Genomic DNA, 22033 nt, shown 5'->3' with positions numbered 1-22033 from the left:
ATCACTGTCAGTCCTCTCCTGTCAGGTAGGAATTAGGTTACTAAACAGAGGTGTGGCAGAGACCCAGTGAAGTCCGTGGTGTTTTGTCTAGGAGTAGAAACAGAGGTAGCTTGAGGTGAATTATGTCTGCAGTCCTGGTAAGAGGTATCAGATAGCAAGGGCAGCAGTGGAGGGAGGGTGTGTCAAATTCCCAGAGCACAGAAGAGAAGGTGCTGGGCTCAACCCTTCCCCCCCTGGAGCGTAGCTCCACCTCTCGCTCTTGTCTCCAGGGCCGGCCCAGCAGTGAGTCACAGGGGCAGAACCGCGCTGCCTGCCATCCTGGTTATTATAAACACAGCCCACGCCCGCACCAGAGCTCAAAGTCCGCCGAGCAGCAGTCGTCCTCCCTTTCTCTCTCTCCGACTCGCTACTTTTCCCGGCCAAGATGTTCAAGTGCGGCATCGCCTATCCGCGCTGCAAATGGATCCTGCCGTTGCTGCTGCTCTTCGCTATCATCTTCGACATTATCGCACTGGCGGGCAATGGCTGGGTGGAGACGGACCCGAACTACGAGTACGCGTCGCTCTGGCGGCGCTGCAGACGCACTGACCTTAATAGAGACCAGTGGAACTGCGAGGAGTCCATCATGGGCTACGGTAAGTTCCCCCACCAAAAAAAAAAAAAGTTCAGCTTGTTAGTTACTGCAGCCTACTTTTTCCAAAGCCGCTGGAGGAGCGCCCAGAGTCAAAAGAAAAAAAAAAGCAACGAAGATCTTGACTTATGGTTGGTTGCATTAGGGTTAAATGAAAGTCTGCGAAGAAAGTCTGGTAGTGCGTTATCTTATGCCTACTGATCTCGGCTGTCTGCACAACAAGTTTCCTAGGCCCATGTTTTTGGGGTTGTTAGGTATCAGGAATTGCTGGAAGCTGGAGAATTTGGTATGTCTTTGTGAAAGCTGAGTACAGCTCAGCTGTTACTTTTTTTTTTTCCAAGTGGGCCAGGTTTTGACATGTTTTAGGGATGTGGTTTATTCTGGAATGCAGGGAACATGGGTGCCATTTACACCAGAGGTTTTTTTTTTTTTTTTTTGCACCGGCGGCGTTGACAGTTTGGATGCCTAGTAAAAAGTTATCCCAATGTTAACATTTTCTGCAAGAGGACTAGCACTGGCTGCTCTTCCTGAAGAGACTGAGAAAATAGTCCACATACCCCTACTTACCAGTGAGGTTCAGTACCGGCCTGGTATGTGCTAAACTAGTGCCAAATGAGACATTAATTACCAAACCAGAAGTAGAAAAACAACCCCCCCCCCCCCAAAAAAAAAAAAAAAAAAAACCCCATCAAGGCCAACATACTAAACCAAACTGATTTGATAAGGAATGTAAACCAAGATTACCCAGTATAAAACACAAACCCCGGCCTCAGGGAAGATTTACCTACACCAAAATCTTAGAAATGACACGCATGACAACCCTCATGTAACTTCCCTTTGCCTTGGCACTTCCGGTTCCGGGGTCTGAGCGGGCTGGAGACCCCTTCGAAGGGCAGACCCCATTGGACCCTCACTCACGCACATGGTGTGTGGTGACTGCACCTGGGGAAAGAAGTGTTAGCAGGTGGGATGACCCTTTAATTCCACAGGAAACTCAAAGTTAAGGCCCATATCTCTATGGGAAACAAGGTTGGCAGTTAAGATAGGCTGTTAGTTCAAATGACCACTCCACAGGTAGCAGGTTAAAACTGAGTTTATTCTTCAACTTCAAACCACAGGAGCATCCAACTGTATGAACTCTTCATCAAATAGTACAGTTGTTTAAATAAGTCTCCCAGCAGAACTCCTGTATTCTCCTCCTGTAGGATATATCTTACAAGGCACTCGCAAATAGGCCTAGTTTACACTTTATACAACCCCAGTCCATTTCTATCCCCTAAGATAGTGTTCCAAAGGCTGCACTCCTCCCTTTGTTTCAGGTTTAAATCCTCCTGATCTGACGACCCCCAGGGGTGACCTTTGCATTGGCTCACTCTGGCCATGGGATGGGCCCTCCTTGGCTTCTATCCCACGCTCCAGGGCTGGGTCTTTCCACTCTCCTTCATAGTCGCTGTTTACCTTAGCAGCAGCTCTCATTGTACTTAGCCAATGGATTCACTTCTTTAAATGGGGTCCCCCTTCTCTGTCTTTGGGTCACTTGACAGGGGCTTGCAGGCAACCAAAGATCCACAGCAGCAAACAGAAAATCAAACGAAAGACCCCTAAAAGAACACCCCTTAAAAAGGCAACTAACACTTACTTCCTCTGTCACTCGTTCAGTGTACTTTCTTACTGTATTTTATTTCAAAGCTACTCACCTTGGGCTGGGCTTTCTCCTACTTGGGGAACCTCCCAGTGACTCTTTACAGAATTTAGTAATCCCAAACTAATAGGGGATTACACAAGGAAGGAAAAAATGTGACTATCTGAAGGAAAAAATTGTCTGAAGAGACCATAAATAACAATTCCTTCTAGGACATGTGGAAGGGATTTAACCCCAACACAAAACTGAATTTAGCAATTCAGAATGGTAAAATATAGATCGAACACTCCAGCAGCTCTGTAAGAGTTGAAACCTGTATGAGAGCAAAAACGCACCAAGAGATTTCTTTCCAGGAGATTTCATTTATCAAAGACTACCAAACAAGTCTAGATACCCCTATAACAATGCAGGAATCAGGAAATGGCTACAGCCATTTAAACCTAGAAAGTGGCCCTGATGAAATGAAATGCTGAAATACAGCAGTTTGCAAAACAGAAAGTACGGACAGAGAGGCCCTTTTACAAAGGTGTGGTGAAATCTGGGTTTAGAGCATTCTCACATTGAACTTAACCGACGCACTAAACCCAGATTTACTTCAATATCAGTCACTTTTTTTTTTTTTTTGTGGCTGGTTGTGTGTAAGTCAGATTGTATCCCTTCCAAAGCACTGAACCCTGACACATCTTTACCTTACAGAAACTGATTTAACAAACACACAAAAAAAACACTCCCTCAGGGAGAATAATGGTGTATTTTATGTTTTCTTGACTTTAAAATAGATTTTGTCTCTGTGGCACTCTGGCTTCAGGGTCATAGCTAGCTATGTGCAGCTGGTGTGGCTGCACAGGACTCAAGAGAGAAATTGCGCCCCATCCATAGGCCTCCCTTGCTCGGTCATGCCGCAGAGGGTGCATTTCCAGGTTGTTGCGCTCCTGCCTGGCTTCAACCTCAAACTCCTGCAAACTGGAACAGGGGCGGGGGAGGAGGAACCTATGATATAATACAATCAGTGTGTTCATCCATCAGCTATAAGGTGAAAATAGAAAACATTCAGACACAGAGCATGTTGGAGTGAGACGGGGATGTAGATATTGGAGAGGGTGGGGCTCAGGCTCCATCCCACAGACAGTACTGGAGGGATCTGTAGCCCTAGGACTAAAATGACTCAGAAATAAAATGCTGCTGTATGCAGATTATCTGGTCATTCTGTCTCCTGGACCCTACAAGTAAATTTAATCCACTTAAGACAGATTATGGACCAGATATTCAGGCCAGAGTGGTAAGTGGTTTGTAAGCCTGGATATTCAATACTGGGGCATGTCTGGCCATTGATATTAGATATCCAGGTTAGTGAGGCAGTCTGGAATTTATTGGGCACAGGATGATATTCAGACCAGTCAGTACTGGTTAACTTTGGATAAAGTTAGGACAGCCTGTTTGTATCCACTTAGCTGGTTAAGGGACTGAATATCGTGCTAACCAGCGGCTCCACCCATTCTCTGGCCCCGGACCGCCCCTAACCTAACTGATTTCCCATGGCCAGTTAGAGCTGATATCTGGTTAAACACTGCTGAATATTGGCATCTAGCCAGCTCAGTGGGGTTTAACTAGGTAGGAGCCTTTCTTGCCCAGTTAAAGCCTTCCAAATACTGACCCCTATGACTTTCCAGAAAACACCCAAAAAACCTGCAACACAATTTGAAATTCTTCATAAACAAACAAGCTGTAGAGCACTGGCGTAGCCAGCACTGGATTATGGGGTGGGGGCCAAGGGGTGGACTGGGGGGGAAGCATGCCCCCCCACCACCCCACCACATTAATCTTACCTTTGCTGGCAGGGATGCCCAATCCCCACCAGCGGACAAGATCTGCTGCCTGAATGGCCCCAGCACTTCCTCAGCAAGAAGAAGTCAGCGGCCTCCTCTCTAGCCACTGACATTGGCACTTCTCACGCATGAACTGAGCATGTGTGAAGAGTGCAGACATTGGCAGCTGGAAAGGAGGCTGCTGACTTCCTGCAGGGGCAGTTCGGGCAGCAGATCTCGTCCACTGGTGAGGATTGGACATCCCCACCAGCTATTCGATAAATACTCCAGTTGTCGAGGGGGCCTGAGCCAAAAGAGTGTGTGTGTTGGAGGGGGAGGGCCAGGACGCCCCCCCCCCTCAGTAGAACACTTTACAATATATTTTTATTTATTTATTTATTCAAGATGTGATATACCGCCGAAGCTGGACAGATCACAGCAATTTACAAACAAAACAAAAAGCATGGACAAAGAAAACCTGCACACAGGAGAACTACATAAATTAAAATAGCATCCACCTTCAGAGCTGATATTTTATACCTGCAGTTTGCTAGGTACCTGCACCCAAGAGGGCTGTCTCACTCACTGGAGTATGTCTTTTGGAGAAGCCACACCTTTAGGAGTGCCTTAAAATTTTTTAAATGACCTTTGCTGCATATAGATATCTTGGTCAAAAATTAAGTGCAGCTGGGAGTTTTAAACGGGTTGTAAAGACACAACAGGAAAAAGCTCTAAGAGCCTTTAACTACAACAGAGAAGCTCTTGGATAAATATAACCCCTAAGCCTAACTACAGCTGAAATTATTTGATAGCATCATAGAACCCATCCTGTTATGTGGGAGTGAAGTCTGGGTCTGACATTAGCCCCAAACTGCACAGAATGAGACACAGCCTTCTGCAAATAGATACTCCACATATACAGGAACATTGCCAATAATGGATGCAGAGCAGAATTAGGACACTCCCCCAACATTACTCACAATAAAAAAGAGAATATACAGCATTTTGATGTCATCTGAGTAACAGTGACCCAAACTCCCTCCATTACCCGGCACTCTATGGAGTGACACAAAACCCTGGGAAAACTCACTCAATGCATATATAACAAACTTGCTCTAACAAACCAACATTAACACCCAGAATCCAAACAGCAACTACCCTGCCTATGAAAAAAAACAGGCAATCCAAACTCTACAGTGTGCCTTAGTGTTTCCCAAGTCCAGTCCTGGAGTACCCCTTGCCAGTCAGGTTTTCAGATAGCCACAATGAATATGCATGAAAGAGATTTGTATATAATGGAGGCAGTGTATGCAAATCAAGTTCATGCATATTTATTGTGGATATACTGAAAACCTGATTGGCAAGGGGTACTCCAGGACTGGACTTGGGAATCGCTGCCTTAGAGCACCAACATACCTCCTGCTGGGAGGCACTGATCCAAAAATCGAACAAGCAGGACTTCTGCAGATCTTTTGCAGAAACTACATGCTGGCAGAATACACTTTGGCAACCTCAATAAATGCAGAATAATAATCACATAGTAGAGAAACAGAAAGATGCAGGTACTCCATTTCCTTTTACACTGTGCAGAGTTTAAAGACATCGTAGATATACAGTATCTTACCTAAAACTAAGAGACAATTAAAAGCTTCACACAAATGGACTCTTTGCTGGAGGATGTAGTAACAGCGGTTAGCGTATCTGGGTTTAAAAAAAGGTTTTGATAAGTTCCTGGAGGAAAAGTCCATAGTCTTCTTGCCCTGGGTTTGGTATCTTGGAATGGTGCCACTAGTTGGTTTTCTGCCAGGTACTTGAGACTTGGATTGGCAACTGTTGGAAATAGGATACTGGGCTAGATGGACCATTGGTCTGATCCAGTATGACTGTTCATATGAGCAGGAAAAACCAGGGCTGTGGAGTCGATACACCAAACCTTCGACTTTATTTTGTACTGTCTGACTTCAGCTCCAGCTTCAAATTTTTTGTCCTGGATCTAAAGTACTGGTAAATACAACTTAGATTTACCAGTATTTTAAATCCAGGACAAAGATTCTTATAAGTATAAAATGATACATTTACCAATGTTTAATGTTGTAAGTTTTTTTTCGTTGTTGTTAAATTTTGAAGCTAGAATGGAGTCGGCACATTTTTACCAACACCCACTCCTTCTCCAGCTCCACCTAAAATTGCTTCTGATTCTGCAGCCTTGGGAAAAAATCTGAGGCTCATTTTCAAAGCACTTAGACTTACAAAGTTCTGTAACTTCTTAAGTCTAGTGCTTTGAAAATATGCTTCTATATAATCCCTAGAGAAAGAGGAGAAGCAGCAGCTGTAACAGCAAAATCTATTGTATCCTGCCACCAGGCAAGAAATGTGACGACCAGGGTAATACAGACCAGGACCGCATCTCCCCCCCCCAAAAAAAAAAAAACCCAGCAGAATTAGGAAAGGTACAGAGAAGAGCAACCAAAATGATAAAGGAGATGGAATGACTTTCATGGGAGGAAAGGCTAAAGAGATTGGATTCTTGGAGGCAGCTGAGAGGAGCTATAGAGTGAAATGAATTGGGTAAATATGAATCATTTACTCTTTCAAAAAGTACAGTTGACTGCTGGACACCCCATGAAGTTATATGGAGGCTCATTTTCAAAGCACTTGGACTTACAAAGCTCTTTAGGTTACTATGGAACTTTGTAAGTCTAAGTACTTTGAAAATACGCCTTTTGAGTGATACACTAAAACAAATTGGAGAAAATATTTTTTCACTTAATGCATTGTTAAACTCTGGAACCTGTGGCTGGAATTAAAATCTATAAACCAAAACCAGCTTATCCCTGGACTCTATTATTTGGCATCTTACTGCTTTTACAGAACTTGCCAGGTATTTGAGACCTGGATTGGCCAAAGTTGGAAACGAGGTACTTGGTGTTGTGGACCTAATATGGCAATTCTTGTTCTCTTAACTTGGAAGTTGTTTTTGTGATAGAATTACAAAGTGCAGAAAGATCTATTTTTGTGTTACCTTGCAAATTATCTCTTTTCCCCCCCTCTTTTAACTAATCTCATAAATGCATCACTTGGCAAAGTGATACATTTGAAAGGAAAAAACAAAAAGGAGGTGAAATCCCTCACGGAACGTGAGATATGAAACAAAAAAGTGAGGAGAATAAGTGAGGATACCAAGAAAAATGTTTATTCACATAAAAAATGACCCGACATGGCTGTGTTTCGGCCAAAAGGCCTGCCTCAGGGGTCCTTATAACCTAAACAAAACAATAAAACAAATAGAACAAGATATTAGGAAATAATTAAAAACAATTTAAAAATAATACCAATAAATGTTTATATGAAAATCAATAAGTAAAATTACATCACAAGTAAATATGAAATTATTAACAACGAATCTGAAAACATGACTTAAAATATGAACCATATAGTAAAATTATGTATATTGACAAGTGTGGATTATCAAGCCACATAGGTAATACAATGGCTGATACATTAATCTATATGGGCAGCCAGACATAATCATAATCATGATACTTTTGGCAGCACATGTAAAATTTTCATGCCAGTGAAGTTATCTAAATCTGACATACTCAATTCTCTACCACAGAATACCATTTTGTGGGTTGCCGAATGCTTGGAAGAGGTTGGCTAGGCTCCTACTGTGTATCAAGTTTAGAAACTGTTCTAGTCTGTGTTCAGAATTAGCCAAATTCAAAGAATTCATCAACAAATACTGTTTTCTGTTCATACTTCGACGTATAGACTATTTGGAAACAACTGTAGAGATTTGCTGGCTCTGCAGAAATCATGGATCTAACTGATAAGAGTTATTGATCAGAAAAGGGTAGAAAAAGTGCAGCCCTCTTCCTGCTCCCCCCCCTCCCTCCGCCAATCATTTGCAAAATTGCTGCTCATCAGCTTGATGGGAGAAAAGCCTTAGGCCATTGTACCCCTGAAGGGAAAAGATATAATATCCATGTTTAAGCCATTTAACTTCCGGAAAGTGTGAAAATTTACATACGAGGATTGTGGCCATTTACTGTTTTCGGGTAAATTTTAAAAAGTCAACCCAGGATGTAGACTTCTTTTTCGCAAGTGTCTGTTTATGGAATTTTTTTAAAATGCAAATTTTAACAAAAGAATATCAAGATAGAACTTGAAATAAGTGATATGGAATAGTTGTATACATATGGAAAGAGAATTGGGGGTCCTTTTACTAAGGTGTGCCGAAAAATGGCATGCAGTAGTGTAGGCGCGGGTTTTGGGCGCGCACAGAATCACTTTTCAGCACATCTGTAAAAAAAAAAAGGCCTTTTTAAAAGTTTTGCCGAAAATGGATGTGCGGCAAAATCAAAATTGCTACGTGTCTATTTTGGGTCTGAGACCTTACCGCCATCAGTTGACCTAGTGATAAACTCTCACGTGGTAACTGGGTGGTAATGACCTGTGCGAACCAAATGCCACTTGGTGCATGTCCGATACGCGCAGCAGAAAATTAAAATTATTTTTTGGTGACGCGTATTGGACGCGTGCCAAAAATGAAATAACCGTAAGAGCCACGTGGTAGCCGTGTGGGACTCCATTTTGGTGCACGTTGGGTGTGTGTAGACGCTTACGCGGCTTAGTAAAAGGGCCCCTTGGTGGGTTAGGTATACATCTACCCTGCTCCATTCCCACTAATAGCATTTTGAGAATTATGAGGTGTCACAAAATTTTTCAACAGTTTGGGATCATGAAAAACACTCTTAAAGCCATATATTTAATCTAAGGTTTACTTGGATGTTAGAGAAGATATTTTGTCCCTAGGGTAAGAGCATCCTGTTGCATCAAAAGAGCTTGATGTCTCTTAGTAATAGACATCTGGGAGAACTCAAATCTTTGGTCTCAAAACAGTTTTTCATGAATACTTAAAAAAAAAAAAAAATGTAAATGTACCATTCCCAGCTGCACAGAGATACTAACCTTTCATAACAGCAGAATTAACATCGTCCAAATTTAAATCGTCTGAGACAAACTGGACACTCTAAATATCCTGGACCATCTTAAATGTTGAAGTAGAAAAACCCATTAACTCACACACAGCTTGTTATAGAGGACTCCAGAGTAGTTATCACTGTCTGCACCAAGCCCAGAGTTACTGCTTCTGGCTTTTCCAGAGAACCACAAGGAGCTAAATTTGACACCTCACCAGAGCTGGCCAACTCAGCTTGGTCCCAATGTCTTTCAGCTTCTGCCTGACCCATGGTCTGATCCCTATTCCAGACCAGGTTCCAACTCTACCAAGCTTATCAATGATTTGGCACTCATCCCTTTAGGCTGCAATGGCAATGTATGTTCTTTGAGGCTGAATGTAAATGTAATGTCTGAGCCCAGATGGGTGAGTGCCCTCCTGCTACAGAGAAAACGGACCTTCTCAAAGGCTCCAAGTACAGTGTATTGGCTGATAGAAACTTGTTTGGCTCACTTTGGGGGAGCAAAAAGGGAGGGTTAAGATTCACCCAATGTGAAACAGCAGCTCAGAAAAATGAGTGAAAAGAATCAAAGTCCTGTCAGAGTATTGAACTTTGAGAAGTTACAAGGAATTGAAGACTGGGGCAGAAGATGCCCAGTTTCAGAAGTATGATCCAGATTGCCTTGCAGGCTTGTTCTAACTCCTGCCTTATTTTACTTGATTTGTGAATCTAGCACCATATTATTCTTCTTTCTGTCTCTGTTTTGGTGCAGGTAATAATAGTGTCATCATCTTATTTTGCTGCTGATGTTGGGAGAGGACCAGTGTTATGCAAGTAGTTTTTGAAGCTATGCTTAAAGCTCCTCTTTTGGGTGAGATGTGGATAAAGTGAGAATTCTCATTCCTCCATTGAACTCTTGTCAGTGTGTTACAGACTCTCTGTCCTGTGCTAAGATTTCAGTGGGGGAAATTTGTGCATTTAACAGTAGAAGAGATGGCTCCTTGCGCCTTTAGTGTTTACTTGGGTGACATTTTTGGACTTCAGTAATTCTGGGTCAGTTGTTTTTCAAATGCTTTTTTGGTGTCTCAGATGTCTGGCAGGCTCCCTCACATTGCTGGTCTAGCCCAATACCTTTTAAAATCTGACCAGAAGGAAGTATGAAACTTCTTGTGTAGGTGGCTGGCTTTCAGTATTAACTAAGGGGGTCTTTTACTAAAGATTAGCTCGAGTTATCTGCAGCAGGGCTCATAGGAATAAAATGGGACCTGCTGCAGATAACTGGAGCTAACCTTTAGTAAAAGACACACCCTTAAATTTACAACCCTTTTTAGAGCTATGTAGGCAGTAGAGTATTATTGTATTCAGGTCACCTGCACTAAATGCCAGACCCAGGTAAGTGCCTAAAAAAGGGGGGGGGGGGGGGGGGGGAGGAATGGTATTTTAAGGGGCTTATTTTCAAAGCACTTAAACTTACACAGTAACCTGTAGAACTTAACTTTATAATTTAAGTGCTTTGAGAATAAGCCTTGGTCATCTTTTTCATGGGACATTGTCAAAGGTATTTTAAAAGGATCTTTCTGTTTTGGGGTGGTGGTGGTGGTGGGCGGGGGGGGGGGGGTTTAAAGGTACCATACTTCTGTCTAGATTTAGCTTGAAAAGTTGCCGATGTCGGGCATTTTACAGTTTTAATCTGTGGGGCTTCAGGTTTTTGATCCTTAAGTCTGGCTGGCTCTGTACTGTTTGTATGGGCTTAGTGTGGTAGAGTTTGGAATTTGAGAAATGCATATCAGTTTTTACTATTTTGGCCGCCTTGAAATTACCAGTGTTAGGGTGACTTGTTTTGTGGTGATGCAAAGGAATGCAAGCAGTCTGAAAAAAAATCAGAAATCCAGCTTTATTGTGCGAGTTAAAAACAAACACCTTTCCTGATTCCCAAGCTAATTGAAACGAGTCCCTAGATTAAACAAGAAAATAAATACTTTCTTTGGAAGATGGACTTTCTGCAATCATTTACTGTCTGGGAGGATGTACAGTGCTGTATATAGAAGAAATGTATTATAGAAATACCCTACCATCAGAGCAATATCGCATCTGACATTGTAAGGTATGGAATATGTTTAGCCAGGCAAAAGGGCAACTCTAGAACAGGGTGCTTGGTAAGAGCCTGTCCTGTAAAGGAAAGTAGGCATGGTGTCATGTTCTTACTGTGATCCTGGAGCTATGCCCTTCTGTTGGTGGACCCCAGGTGGAACCATTCTCCGCTGTTCCCGGGGCGCTCCGGGACCGCTCAGAAGCCTCCAGCATGCCAGTCGTAGTGACGTCAGATGCCAAACCCAGAGGTGTTGTGGAAGGGCATTTAACCTCACTGGGCTCTGACTTCGGTGCTCTTGTGTCGTTAGTCGCCTCTAGTTGCTACTTTGCTCTGGTAGGGTCCTGAGACGCCTTCATCCTGCCTGCACTGACCTGGAGAGTACAGCTTCCAGCCGTGTGTGTGAATGGGTTCCAGTTGAACTTCGCCGCTGTCTGCGAGTGGGTTCTTGAGAAGCCGCTAGTCTCTTTGAGTGATCACGGCCTGGCCGCTCTTAACCCTGTGCAGATGATGTTGAGTGGGTAGCATGTGTGTGTGTGGTTCACTCTTTCTTTCCCTTGCACTGTGACTTTCTGGTTGGCCGTGCCGCTGAGCTCACTGTCTTTCACTCCACCTCCTGTTCAGCTAGCAGAGCCTGACCCTGCCCCTGCCCCTGCTAGTTGTTGCTTAGTCTTTGTGTCATCACTTGGTTCTTCTGGTGCTGTTCCTATTTGTCAGGCTGCAGATCTTATGTAGAATTGCACAGTACGTGCAAGGCCATACATGCATAAACTAAATTTGACAAACTCCTAAAAAAAAAAAAATATATATATATATATATATATAATATAGCATAGGATCATGGATCTCCGATCGGACTGTAGTAGAGAACAAAATCGGGGTTTCTTGGTTGTCCCACATCTTGCAAGGGATAGCTTTCTCCTGTTCTGTTCTTTTCTTCTCTTCTCTACCACATAGTGAAAGGTTCTTAGAATTTCACTAATTCAGAAACACTTTTGTGAAACATGAAGGCCACTCTGGGCGGTACAAATGTGCTTTTCTCCTATCTAGTCTAATAAAAGTCCATAGCAGCATCAACAGCATGATGGTATCCACTGGGAGTCTCTGCTGTGTTGACCTGTCTCTGATCTTTGATTGTAGCAGGGTAATCTTGAGACTCCTAGGTCTTGAAATTCTGTATTCAGGCATTTCAAATGAGAATCTTTCCATTTTGAATTGCCTTTTTGTGGGTCTAATTGACAGTATGTTGATGAAGACTAATTCATTGCATTGTCATTGATATTGTTTTCTTTTCTAAATGTAAATGTTACTGTTCAGGATATGTTGCCTGGTTAGTGTCCCCTGCTTTGAAGAGCTTACAGTCTGAGTTTACACCCAAGCGATTGATGTACAGTGTTCAAGATCATATGATGATTGCCAGAACTGGGGCCTCCAAAGTTTAGTGCTTTGAGTTCTAACTCTTATGCTACTCTTTGCAGGTTTGAAAGCATGTTGGCTTGGTATGACCTGGAAATTACAGTTCTAAGACCTCTGGTTGTGCACCAGAGGAGGTACAAGGATATGACTTTCCCTTGTCTCATTCTCTTGGAGACCCTGCTCAACTCTGTGTAGGTTACGGTACCATTTTCTCAGCCCTGCATAAAAATGATGCGTATCTGCTGCTGTCTGAGAGTTTGCCATATCGCTTTGGCCAATTTTTAGTAAAGAATCTCCATTTTCTCCAAGACTGTCATGGCTGCCAGAATTCAGCAATGCAATGACTGCTGAAGTGTTTCATCCATGGCCAATGACCTAGGATATGGTCGCAGTACTACAAGGCTGATAGTTGTGGTGCACCGTTTGCTAGCTCCCTCTGGAGCAGGCTAATCTAGCGAGTACAACTGGGGAGAGCAGTTGGACTGCCCTCCTAATTCCAGGTCATACATGCCCTGTTTGGTGGAGTAAGTAAATAAATGATTAACTGGAATTAATGTTGACGTGCGACAACAGGAGAAACAAAAAGCCATTCAGAACTTTATATGCATACTAATATATGATGATACAACAGAGTAAGAAGTGGCTGCTGTCAGTACTCCTAACTGGCATCCAGGCCTGAATCAATAGAGTGTTGTATATGAGTCAGTTCAGCTCTCATTTAGGTCCTGATGCTGAGAAGCGAATGTGGGCCTAGCGCCCGTGTTTGCCTGCGCACAGTGTTCAGAGGCCCCCTGCCATGGGGAATTAGCTCACCGTGGAGCAGCACTAGTAGCATGCTAATGTATGCAAAACCATGCAAATAGATCCATTTCCTATTCCCCCGATGCTCAGGCACAAGGGCGCCCTTACCACAATAAATGGGTTAGGGTGTTAAGCTGAGCCGGCGTTGGACCTCTGCTGTTCCTGCCCGGTGCCCGCTGTCGCAACCAGCAGCACCAGTGAGCAGGGACGTAGCAGCTATGAGTCTTACATAGTAACATAGTAGATGACGGCAGAAAAAGACCTGCACGGTCCATCCAGTCTGCCCAACAAGATAAACTCATGTGCTGCTTTTTGTGTACACCTTACCTTGATTTGTATCTGTCATTTTCAGGGCACAGACCGTATAAGTCTGCCCAGCAATATCCTCGCCTCCCAACCACCAGCCCCGCCCCCCACCACCGGCTCTGCCACCTAATCTCAGCTAAGCTTCTGAGGATCCATTCCCTCGGAACAGAATTCCTTTGTTTATCCCAAGCATGTTTGAATTTTGTTACCGTTTTCCTCTCCACCACCTCCCGCGGGAGAGCATTATTTGTAACTTCTGAGAAAGTGGCAACATAATTACGTCGTATTAGACTTCACAGCTCTGTGAAGTCTCTTCAACAGTTGAATAAGAAGTGTAGTTTCTAATGACTCTGAAATATGTCCCCAACTGACGGTTCAAATTTTCAAAGGCTTCACTATCACAGTCAATATGCTGAACGCTCTGGAGTCTCCTACAATCAATATGCAAGAACCAGTTATCTGTGCGACAAAATCAAGTCTGCACCAGATATCTCTTCTAAGGGTGAGGACTATACATTGCTCCATTTTGTTCTACTCCTTCCTCAGGAATCCCCAACTCGAACAAAATCGAGGCGGCTGCATATCGCGAGGTAAGTTGAAACACTCCTGTTACAATGGCGGAGCTGAAGGTTTGAGGCAGGGCTGTTTATGGGTTCTTGCAACTTGTCTGGATATGCCTGCTAAGGACAGGACAACTGATTGATTACAGGACTTCAGGTTTTTTTTAAAAACCCTTTTTTTTTTCCTTTTCACTTTAATCTCTGTTTAAAGGCCATGGGCAGAAAATGTATATGACAACCAGTATGCCATCAGATGTTTTGCAGTCTGCAGTATATATTACAGTAGCGTTATTCATTTACAGAGTAATTTTACTAGCCATGGAAAATACTGTTTTGCCAAGAGGCCAAGCCTAATAATCTGTGTAAGCAAATTAAAGCTGGTGGTGTAAGGTACTGAAGCAGTTACGGCAGCGCCCTGGCACTGACTCCTCATAAGTGCGGATCAAGAGAGGCTCAGGGACTGTGCTCTGACCTGTTCAAGAACAATCCTCATATTCTCGCATTGTGAGGTCCCTTTTTGGCTGGGTACTGTTGGAAAGCAAAGCAGTATATTTTGACTGGTGGCCATCACTAGCATCTTGCTGCCCTGCTGATGGGAGCTTGGCCTTTTACTTTTTAGCTCCAGTGCTCTGGAATGTGCTTCTCCCTTAGTTCTGACCAGATATATCATTTCCTAATTTTAAAATCCAGAAGAACATAAGAATAGCCATACTGGATCAGATCAGTGGTTCATCTAGCTCAGTATCCTGCTTCCAACAGTGGCCCATCCAGGTCACAAGTACCTGGCAGAAACCCAGATAGTAGCAGAATTTCATGCTACCAATCCCAGGGCAAGAAGTGGCTTCTCCATGTCTCTCAATAGCAGACTATGGACTTTTCCTCCAGGAACTAGTCCAAACCTTTTTCAAACTCAGATACGCTAACCATTATTACTACATCCTCTGGCAAAGAGTTCCAGAGCTTAACTATTTGTTGGGTGAAAAAATATTTCCTCCTATTTGTTTTAAAAGTATTTCCTTGTGATTTCATTGAGTGTCCCCTAGTCTTTGTACTTTTTCAAAGAGTAAAAATTCAATTCACTTCTACTCATTCTACACCGCTCAGGATTTTGTAGACCTCAATCATATCTCCCCTCAGCCGTCTCTCTTTTCCAAGCTGAATAGCCCTAATCTCTTTAGCCTTTCCTCATACAGGAGCAGTTTCTTTCCTTCTATCATTTTGGTTGCTGTTCTTTGAACCTTTTCTAACCTTTTTCTTGCGATTTGGCGAGTAGAACTGAACACATTGCTCATGGTGAGGTCATACCATGGAGTGATTATAGTAGTCTCAGTTTAAAACTCACGTTTTTGAGTTAGCTAATAGCTTGGTTGGCACGAGGTGACGGAGTGACTGGGAACAGAGCGGCCTCTTAATGTGAGACGTTCTGCTTGTTTTTTATGAACAAATACTGTCCTATTTTTTATGGCATTTATTTTGTAAGTTTGTTTTATGTAAATAATGTATACTGCTTATCATAACCAAATCTAGCAAATGGAAACAATAAACAGAAGCATTGCTTTTAGTGGAAGGAGTGATGGTGGCAGCTTGCAGAGTTGAAATTAGATCTGTGCCTGCTGTTGGCACTCAGTAACTGAGATGTGGGATGTTAAGAACATCCTGTTTATTGCAGTAGACAGTCAGTTGCAAATACTCAACAGATACCAAAAAGTAGGTCTATTTCCCATGGTTCTTTTTCCAGGAGTGAGCAAATGGCTCTTCTAAGTTTACATGGCTAACAATTTTTTTTTATTGACTTTTCCTCCAGGAACTTGTTCAGACCTCTTTTGAATCCTGCTATGTTGGTTGCTGTGACCACATCCTCCTGTGACAGATTCTACAGTGTATTTACTTTGTTGAAAAAATTTTTTCTATGATTTTTGTGTTCAATTTGCTGATTCATTAATTTCATAAAATGTCCTCTTGTTTGTGTTTGACAGGTTAAACAACTGTTCCCTATTTAATCGTTCATGCCATTCACTCATAATTTTATACATTTCCATTACATCCCCTTTACTCCCAAATTAAAAAGCCCTAATCTATTTAACCTCCCTTCTTAAGGGAGATGTTTTATTCTCGTTATCATTTTGTCACCTTTTTCGGAACCTTTTGTTACCTTTCTCTGATTTGCACCAATTTATTGAGACATGACTCTGTGCGTTGGTTTGGCTTTTACATGAACCTTTGCTAAGATGCCCAGCTGCACTTGAGGGGGCTGCCTTTGTACAGGACACTTGTTAGTTGTTTTGGTGCTCCCTTTGAATTAAAATATTGAATGATGTCCAACTTTTTCTGCTTATAATTTCAGAGGCCAATTATCTATGGCCCAGTCAGAGCCATCTTTGCCCCTCCCTTACCTTGTATGAATGGAAAGCGTGAAGGTGGATCCCTCTCTGACAAAGAGCTATAGCTGTGCAATCCCTAAAGCAAGCTGCAGCACGCCAGATATGCAAGTCTGGTGAATAAAATCACTGCTCTGAGGTGGTTCTGGCAGTCAATTTAGATACTTATTTCTGACTAAGTCTATTCAGTTTTTCTTTTTAATCTAATATTCTGTAGAGTTTTCCCTTTAGTTTTTCTTTATAAAGGAAGCATTACTACTACTACTACTTGTTTCTGCAGCGCTGTACACCATACACAAAAGACAGTCCCTGCTCAAAGAACTTACAATCTAGAAAGGAGTCCTTTTACTAAGGCATGTTAACAGATTAACATGTGCTAAATTATAAGACACCCTATTCCTATGGGCATCTTATTTAGCACGCCTTAGTAAAAGGATCCCTAAATACACTTTTTATTGTAAACACCTTATCCCATAAAGCTAGTAGCCAGGTTATCCTGGCTAGTGGATATTGTTAGTAATAAGATATAGGTTACTTGAAGCATAAGAGGGCTGGATGACATTGTACAATTAATCTGATCAATTAGGCGTTTTAAGGGTGCTTCTGTAACTGGATGCCTGCATTTACACACCACTTAAGAGCATAAGCATTGCCATCCTGGGACAGACTACAGGTCCATCAAGCCCAGTATCCTGTTTCCAACAGTGGCCAATCCAGGTCACAAGTACTTGGCAAGATCCCAAAAGAGTAAAACACAGTTTATGCTGCTTATCCTAGAAATAAGCAGTGGATTTTCCCAAGTCTGTCTTAATGGTTTATGGACTTTTCTTTTAGGGAATTATCTAAATCTTTTCTTAAACCCTGCTAAGCTAACTGCTTTTACCACATTTTCTGAGTGAAGAAATATTGTCTCTTTGTGTTTAAATGTATTATTTAGTAGCTTCATCACGTACCCCCGTGTGTGTAAATATACAGGTACCAGCATTTTATGGATAAGTGTGCATGCATCACGTGTAAGAACATAAGGATAGCCATACTGGATCAGACCAATGATCCTTCTAGCAAAGTATCCGGTTTCCAACAGTGGCCAAGCCAGGTCACAAGTAAGCAGTATTCTGTAAGAGTGCTTATGAGTGGCATAGGGCAGTGTTTCCCAAGTCCTGTTCTGGAGTACCGCTTGCTAGTTAGGTTTTCAGGATATCCACAATGAATATGCATGAACTTGATCTGTATACCCTGCCACCGTTTTTATATGCAAATCTCTTTCATGCACATTCATTGTGGATATCCTGAAAACCTGACTGTCAAGGGGTACTCCAGGACTGGACTTGGGAAACACTGGCCGAGGGGACAATTCTATAACTTGGCACCAAGATGAAGGTGCCACAATCACTGTTTCCTCTAAGCTCAGCATGAGTCCTCCATCTACAGTTCTGTCAGTGGAGTGGTGGTGCTGATTCACTACCATATTTTCAATAGTGAAGGACAGAAAAACTCTGCGTGACTCCAGGGAACTTGCCTACGTCCCTAATAATTGAAAACACAATATTGAAGCAACACCACCCACTGGCAGCAATGCAGTTGAAGGACTGCTGCTTAGCTTAGAGGGAAGTGAACAGTGGTCACAATGCAGCACGCTTGGTGACAGTTCTATAATGGCACATAAACAAGGTAGAAAATGCTAGTGCAAAGTTGTGATGTCACGCCAAGATATATGCATGCAGTTTAATGGCTGGTCTAAGCTAGTGCACCTAAGCACATTGTGTAGTGTGCTGAGCTGATAAGTATTGTATAAGTTGCACGCATCACTTGGAGCCGCCTATGGCCTGCTCATGTTCCGCCGACAAGTGTGTCCTCCTCGCAGATATGCGCTAAGTGACTTTGGTCAGTATTTTGTAGAATAGTGCCTTTCACTCAGGTGAATAAATTCCAATTATTGCTGTCGCAGACGAGCTACTAGTCTTTAAATGACGCACGCACTTGGTACGTAGATGCCAAGATATAGAATGAGAGGAATAGTGCATAAGTGCTAGAGGAATATTCACAAGGGTGGAGCATGGGAGGGAGATGTGCTGGGCTGTAACTTACAAAACACAGTTAAGTTACATGCGTTCTTGCCACGTTAGCTGCCTAATTCTATAAAGGACACTTCGAGATGCGTGTGCAAATTTGGGCATGTGCCCAAATTGCCTGCACATCTTAATTGAATAATTTTAGCCAATTGGAATCAAGATGTATGTGGGTAAACTTAGGCGCGTGCGCATGTCCCAAAAAGGGGGTGTGGAAATAGGCGGGTCATGGGTGGATCGTGGGCGTGGTTTTTGGTTACTCGAGCAATTATAAAATAAGGGGACAGTGTGAGTATTTGCGCTACATTTTCATGGTAGAAATGGATGCACTTACATTTGTGTGATCCCCTGGGACTTAAGCGCTATTTCTCTAAACCATGCCTAACTTTAGGCTTGTCTTATAGAACAGCACTAAACATTTTTTGGAACCGTGACATTTCTAGAATCTGTCCCTAGGTGTCCACAGTTACAGCAGGTCTGTCAGTGGTGTAATAGCAGGTGCCAGGTTTTTAAGCATGCCGATGACCAACAGGTTATGTTGTCTATAACAGAAGTGGGATGCCCGGATATGGTTATAGTATAGACTCTCACTGTGTGGCATCGGGACATGTAAAAGGAGGTTCCCACTTATAGAATTATCCCCTTAGAATCTTGGCTTGCATAAGTGAGAAACCATTAACATTTGTTGCTTTCTTGCTTCAGAATTGCATTGATTTTTTCAAGGGGATAAACAGTTTCTTTTTTTTTTTTTTTTCCCCCAGGGGAAATTTTATTTTCCTCTTTATTTATTCTGCTTTTGTGGGGGGGGGGGGGGGGAAGGGGGGGTTGTTTTTTCTTCTTCCACCCTCTTCCCAGTTTCTTGCACCTCATGCCTCAATGTGTTCTGCCCCTAATCTTCTCCCTCCAGCATCTTTCTGTCCAGTGACTAGCCCTCCCGCTTTCGCCTTTTCACTGTCGCCACCCAGTTCAGGTTCAATTTATTCTTGATATACTGCAAAATCATAGTAAAATATCTAAAAAAAAAATTAAAATGGGGGATACAATTATCAAGGCAATACAAAGAGAAAAGGATATGGAAAAGCAAAGGAGAATACAAGAGGAAAGTATTGTACAGTATCAGATTTGGGAAAGGAATGTAGGGGTAGGGAAAGAACAAAAGATTTGCTGCATCAAGTTAAACGATTTTCATCAGTCAGTTTAAAATTGCAGAAAAGCTAGGGTGATGCTACTTTTGAAATGTTGGCAAGATTATTCAATCCTTAGTGAACAGGGGAGGGTAACCCATAGGGAGGGAACAAAAACACATCCTGCTTGTCGGAGTTTTTGGTTCTTGACCAGACAGGCTTATCGGAGTGGAGCTTTTATCAGCTTTTAGCTTTTGTGAATTATTAGCTACATTCATTTTCTTTACTTTTTGAATGCGTTCTTTGTGTCGTTGAATGTGTAACACAGTTTTAAAAAGATTTAGTTTTTCATAAAATAACACACATTGTCTTATTGCCACCACTCCCCTCCACTCCCACTCCACCCCAAGCTTCTGCAAAGCCACTCAAAGCGCCGCATACCGGTTTTGCCAGTTCTGTCAGCAACTCATCCTGCAGAAGGAATCCACCCAAGAAAGCCTATCAAAATTAACCTGGCAATAGCAGGGACATGTTTGCAAAGAAGGAAAACCCATTTTTGAGCTGCCACATTGATAGAGGACAGCAGATTATTAGGCGACGGGTAAAATATTGAAAACACCTCCTTACAGAAAAAAGGACAGTAGTGCACAGAAAGCAACGTACACTTTGCCACAATATTGTAGTTGTAAAACATATAGAGGCTTATTTTCAAAGCACTTAGACTTACAAAGTTCCATAGTAAGTGCTTTGAAAATAAGCCCTATAGTAATATACAAGACGATGAGAGATAGACTTGTACAGTCTATCCAGTCTAACCAACAAGATAAACTCGTAGTATAAGGTATGATATGTATACTTGATTTGTCCTTGCCATTTTCAGGGCACAGACCATAGAAGTCTGCCCAGCACTAGCTTTGCTTCCCAATTAAGGGTGTTACCATCTAATCACTGCAAAAAAATAAATAAAAGCAATCTTCACTAATGTATATGACAATGAGAGTGTGGCAGTACACTTGGACGAAGGGTGATTTTAAAATAGAACTGAAATGGTGACAAGTTTTGTCTGTTTGTTCATACTAGCATATTTTTATTTCTATGTGGCTAGGTGTGCTCTGTATTTCCTGGCCACATAATATTTTCCTGTTTGTTAGTTATTTGATTTGCTGAGGCATACAAAAATATTAGTGAGAGGTGTGCGTTTTGGCAACTTTTCCAGGTCATTGGAAACCATCTAGACCGGCCTTGTGTATGTGTTTTATTTTGTTTTTTTAATGTATTGTATGGACAGCTTGTTTCAGGTTTCCAGAGAAAGGTAGTCATGCAGGTTCACAGATGAAGTAGATAGAAGATCAGGATGGGCACAGTCTGTCTTCAGTAACATGGATATTAACTATAACTATATGAGGGAGAGAATCTCAAAGGACTAAACCAAAAAACAAAAAGATTCTCTACAGAACCTGAGCAGTAAGTGGGTATTTTCAAAATAAGGAGGAAAAAAACCCCAAGAAGCTCCCAGCCAAAAGCCTCGGGAGCAGCACTGATTCATCGTCACCAGTTCGGTGATGCTGAGGCTGTTGCTGTAGGCTGCTGGGTTGCATGAATGGGTGAGTGGGTAGGCTGGTGGGCAATGGCCAGAGGCTGGGGCTGCTGTATGAATGGGTGACAGGCAGGGGCTACTGGTGTGCATATGAATATTTCAGTTCTTTATCAGTCTGGCTTCTTTTTGTTGAGGCTTGATGTAGACTTTTTTTTTTTTTTTTTAGATGTTTGTACAGTATAAAGAGATGTCTACACATGCATTTTATACATTATTACTTAACTGTGTCCAGTATATCTAAGAGTTCTACAACTCATTCACAATAACATAATTTAATGTCTAGTTAACAACTACAGTACAGAAAAATGCTGTTTCTCCAAGATGCAGCCATATCTGTTCCATTCAGAGTAATAATAGCTGGAGGACTGTACAGATACCTTCCTCTCTATCCACGCTGATGCTGTATCTTTATTGCAAGTTCTTCTCCAGGGCTTTCTAGCCAGGGTTCTAGGTTTAGCTGTTTTGAGTGTCTCCAGAAGGCAGTGGAAACCTGGATTACAGTAGGAGACTACTGATTTTAAAATAGGTAGTTGCTTTGCATATTTGATTTGCTTTACTTAATATACCTCTACTACACACACAAAAAAAGTGTTCTAGCGGTTTACAATAAAGATAATCAATTGACAATTACACTAAACATACATTGTAGCAGAA

The 22033-nt window shown here is 42.3% G+C and overlaps 1 protein-coding gene across 1 annotated transcript in view; it reads left to right on the top strand.

Annotated features, from left to right (window-relative positions):
* Nucleotides 1-327: 327 nt before the first annotated feature.
* The window catches only part of LOC115466932 (p53 apoptosis effector related to PMP-22-like), a 32645-nt gene continuing 10939 nt past the window's right edge, over nt 328-22033 (top strand). The window contains exon 1 of the mRNA XM_030198523.1: nt 328-635. Within this exon, the coding sequence (XP_030054383.1) occupies nt 425-635 (211 nt within the window). The 5' untranslated portion in view covers nt 328-424. The remainder of the gene's footprint in view (nt 636-22033) is intronic.

This window comes from Microcaecilia unicolor, chromosome 3, assembly GCF_901765095.1.
Source record: "Microcaecilia unicolor chromosome 3, aMicUni1.1, whole genome shotgun sequence".
In the NCBI taxonomy this organism is placed as follows: domain Eukaryota; kingdom Metazoa; phylum Chordata; class Amphibia; order Gymnophiona; family Siphonopidae; genus Microcaecilia; species Microcaecilia unicolor.
The sequence above is the reverse complement of the archived record's forward strand: the minus strand, read 5'-3'. Positions and strand labels throughout refer to the sequence as shown.